Raw genomic sequence first — 4274 nt, forward strand, 5'->3', positions numbered from 1 at the left:
TCGATGTGATAGGTTTAGGAGTAGGAGATGACACAATTGACATGGAACACCCTGTTGAAGAAGGGGAAGATAAACAATTACTAAATGACCCTTTTGAGGGGTTTGTTAGTAATGTTAGAATTTCTGATGGGGATAGTATGAATCTTGAACCTTATGAAGGAATGGAGTTTGAGTCGGAGGAAGCTGCGAAAGCCTTTTATAATTCATATGCACGTAGGGTAGGGTTTAGTACGCGTGTTAGCATGTCTAGGAGAACTAGGCGTGATGGGGCTATTATTCAGAGATCATTTGTTTGTGCAAAAGAAGGGTTTCGAGTTGAGAAGGAGAAGCCAGTTGGGCGTGATGGCGGTGGTGGTGCTAGGGTTAAGAGACCCCGAGCTGAGACTAGGGTCGGGTGTAAAGCGATCTTAGTGGTTAAGATTCAAGATTCGGGGAGATGGGTTGTATCGGGATTTGTCAAAGAACATAACCATGAGCTTGTTGAACCTGATAAGGTGCATTGTTTGCGTTCGCACAGACATGTATCTGGACCAGCTAAGTCGTTGATTGATACATTACAAGTAGCTGGAATTGGTCCGAGTGGGATAATGTCTGCCTTGATTAAGGAGTATGGTGGAATTAGTAATGTTGGGTTTACGGAGCGTGATTGTAGGAATTACATGAGGAGTAGTAAACAGAGAACACTTGGGGGTGATCCGCAGACTCTTCTTGATTATTTGAAACAAAAGCATTTGGAAAATCCGTCGTTTTTCTATGCTGTGCAAGGAGATGAAGATCATTGTATGAGTAATATATTTTGGGCTGATCCTAAGGGTCGGAGTAATTTTGCTTATTTCGGTGATACTGTCACTTTTGACACTAATTACAAATCAAACAGGTATAGGTTACCGTTTGCCCCATTCACAGGGATAAATCATCATGGACAACCAGTGTTATTTGGTTGTGCTCTTTTAATAAATGAATCTGAAGCGTCTTTTAGTTGGTTATTTAGAACTTGGCTAACGGCAATGTGTGGAAAGCCGCCAGTCTCAATCACGACTGACCATGATCGGGTGATTCGGTTGGCTGTTAGTCAGGTTTTCCCCGAAACACGTCACAGGTTTTGCAAATGGCATATTTTCAAGGAATGCCAAGAAAAGTTGTCCCACGTGCTCTCTGAGCATATTAATTTCGAAGCAGAGTTTCATAAATGCGTAAGCTTGATGGAGTCCATTGAAGAGTTTGAAGCTTGTTGGTTTACTCTGATTGATAAATATGATCTTGGGAAAAATGAGTGGCTTCAAGCTATTTATGCAGATCGCAAGCAATGGGTTCCCGTCTATTTGAGGGATACATTCTTTGCAGAAATGTGTATAACACAGAGTAGTGATAGTATGAATTCATATTTTGATGGGTATGTGAATGCATCAACTACCCTTCAACAATTTATTAAGTTGTATGAAAAGGCTGTAGAGAGTCGCTACGAGAAAGAAGTTAAAGCAGATTATGACACCATCCATATTGCCGCCGTTCTAAAGACCCCATCACCCATGGAGAAGCAAGCTGCCGAGATATATACAAGGAAACTGTTCATGAAGTTTCAAACGGAGCTTGTTGAAACACTCACATTCTTGGCAACTAAAGTTGATGATGATAAGGAGTCGATCACTGTATTTCAGGTGGCTAAATTTGGGGAGAGTCATAAGTCTTACTTAGTTCACTACAATGTCAGAGAGATTAAAGCATCATGCAGCTGCCAGATGTTTGAGTTCTCCGGTCTCCTTTGTTGGCATATACTAACAGTCTTTAGAGTCACCAATACTCTCATTCTTCCTCCATGCTATGTTTTAAAGCGTTGGACTAGGAATGCTAAACGTGGTGTCATGTTGGAAGAACAGACCTGTAATTTAGTATCAAATAATTGTAAAGAATCTTTTACCGTCAGATATAACAATCTTCAGTGAGAAGCCCTCAAATATGTAGATGAAGGTGCGAAAGATGAGGAACTTTACAAGGTGGCTATTGATACCTTGCAAGAAGCTGCAAATAAAGTTGCTAATGCTAAGAAAACTGATGTGGGAGTTTCTAGTTTTAGTGGATCTTGTAGAGGAGAGTCTGCCACTCAGGAAAGGCATGTAAATAATCCCTTTGAGGCTCGTCAATTGAGTACAGATCCTTCAACGGGCGTGGTAAGTCGTCTTTAATCTTTCTTTTATTTCAAATATGCTATGCCAACATGTGTGTTTTCGTCTATATTTTGTAGCTCTTTTCTTGAAGATTGCTTTGGTTTACTCTGTTGGACGCCTTCCATCTTACAATGATTGCACAGATCAGTTGTCAAGTCAAATAAAATTATGCATCTTGTTTACTGCTTAGATGAATTTTGTGAAGATAACAGCTTGATCTCTGACTAAAGGGGGAATAAAAAGGAGAGGCTTGCTCATTTAAATTTGTTGATGTTGTTTGTCATAGTGTTCTCTATCTGCAGATTGTTCTTCCTTTTCTCTCTAGGTTATTTTACTTGAATAATCTTGTCTGCATTTACGATGAATCTGATAAGATGTTCACCAACTCTAATGCCCATTCTTTTTTTCTCAAGGAAATATGGGAAAATTGGATCACCATATTATCCCACTTGTGCAATCCATTCTTATTCATTTGTTGATTTCCTTGTAGGATGAAAAGGACAAAATGATACAGAAACTTACAAGTAAGCTGGAACGTGCAAGGCGAAAATGTGAATTATACCGGGCTAACTTATTGACAATCTTGAAAGATATTGAGCAGCAGAAGCTTCAGCTGACCGTTAAGGTTCAGAGTATTAAGTTAGGCATGAAAGATTAAGCTTGGAAGAGATAACTGCAAACCTCCACTCTCTTGTCTGTAGCACGCATTCCGCATTTGAATGGGTTGGGGCGCTGAGGTGGCATGCCACTCCTAGAAAATGTCTGTGCCACGTGGGATTGGATGTCCACCTTTGACGATCTTTCTCAACGGAGGAGGCGATATTTGAGCCATTTAGGTAACAGTGGGGTTAGTTTTGTACAGATCGTATAGCGGAGGGTAAAACCTAACCTTTTCGCAGAGTAAAGGGTAAATTTAACCCTTTTCCCTACAATATAAAGCACTTTGACTTTTTCACTTCATAGCATTGTCGATGATCGTATGGATAGCAGTTTAGAAGTGTAGCTCAAGCTAGAACCCTCAGGTTAGGTAAGAGAATTAGGAATCCGAGATAAACAAAACCAGCAAATATAGTGGGAACTGTATTTTGATCTTCCAGATGAATGTAGAACAACTTGTGTACATATTGTTACTCACTATTTGCTCCTTTATTGCAACAGATGTGCATACCTTTCTTAAAATTCTCTCACGGTTGGACATAAGGAGTTTGGATTCTTTGTCCTAATCCAAATGTGAATGGGGCTGATAATGCAAAAGGTTAAAATAGGTTAAATTTACTCTTTCAAAATTCATAGATTTATTTATTTGCCTAATATTGTAATACTCTCTTTCCTAATCTTATAAGGATTGTCGTATTCCAAAAAGGAAATTCTCCCACCTTTTCTATTACTAAGTCAAAAGGATTTCGGCTTCTAAAATACTAAAACATCAAACCTTTTTCATGTAGTATTAGGATTTCGTGTTTGTAAAAAAGGTTTCAAGTCCACTTGCTCAATAATCATATTAATCGAACATTTGTTTTTTGACCAGAGAGAAGTTTTAATACTCTGCATAATTTATTCATGATGATGTGTCAAAACCCTCGAGTAAAAATACGTCAGGAGTTGGCAAAAAAAGACGAAGCCATTATTGAACATCTAGGGTTTCCTTCTAATTCCTAGGAAACCAAGGACAAAAACAATTGTAAAAAAGATTGTGAAGAAGGATCAAAAGTTTAATTCATCAACTAGCTGCATTGGCTACAAGAGGGTGAGCAGAAAAGATGATTAGTCAAAGTGTAGTAATCAGATGTGTAGCAATTGTTACTCTAAATCACTTTCAGAATACAAAATTCCAGGACCTATTTTTGATGATCTTGATGCATTGGTATGGGATAAAAATATCGGTTTTAACTTTTGGGATTACATTCCAGACATAGTTTGCATGTGCATCCGTGTTTCGAGATCGAAATTTCATATGCATAAAGAAAATGTATGAAAAGCATTGAGTTTAATTTATTCCTAAATTGGTATACATATTATTTTATTTTTGATCTATGCTTGAACGTATTTTGACTTTATAACATCAGACTAGATAAAATATCATCCCTTACTGGCAGCGCAGCACCCTCA

General features: G+C 38.3%; 1 protein-coding gene across 1 annotated transcript in view; it reads left to right on the forward strand.

Moving 5' to 3' along the window:
* The window catches only part of LOC132050118 (protein FAR1-RELATED SEQUENCE 5-like), a 3166-nt gene extending 377 nt beyond the window's left edge, over window positions 1-2789 (forward strand). Inside the window, exons 1-2 of the mRNA XM_059441179.1 lie at window positions 1-2168; window positions 2656-2789. The exon at window positions 1-2168 is cut by the window's left edge and continues 377 nt beyond it. Of these exons, the coding sequence (XP_059297162.1) occupies window positions 1-1943 (1943 nt within the window). The 3' untranslated portion in view covers window positions 1944-2168; window positions 2656-2789. The remainder of the gene's footprint in view (window positions 2169-2655) is intronic.
* The last annotated feature ends 1485 nt before the right edge of the window (window positions 2790-4274 follow it).

Source organism: Lycium ferocissimum, chromosome 3, assembly GCF_029784015.1.
Source record: "Lycium ferocissimum isolate CSIRO_LF1 chromosome 3, AGI_CSIRO_Lferr_CH_V1, whole genome shotgun sequence".
Classification (NCBI taxonomy): Eukaryota; Viridiplantae; Streptophyta; class Magnoliopsida; order Solanales; family Solanaceae; genus Lycium; species Lycium ferocissimum.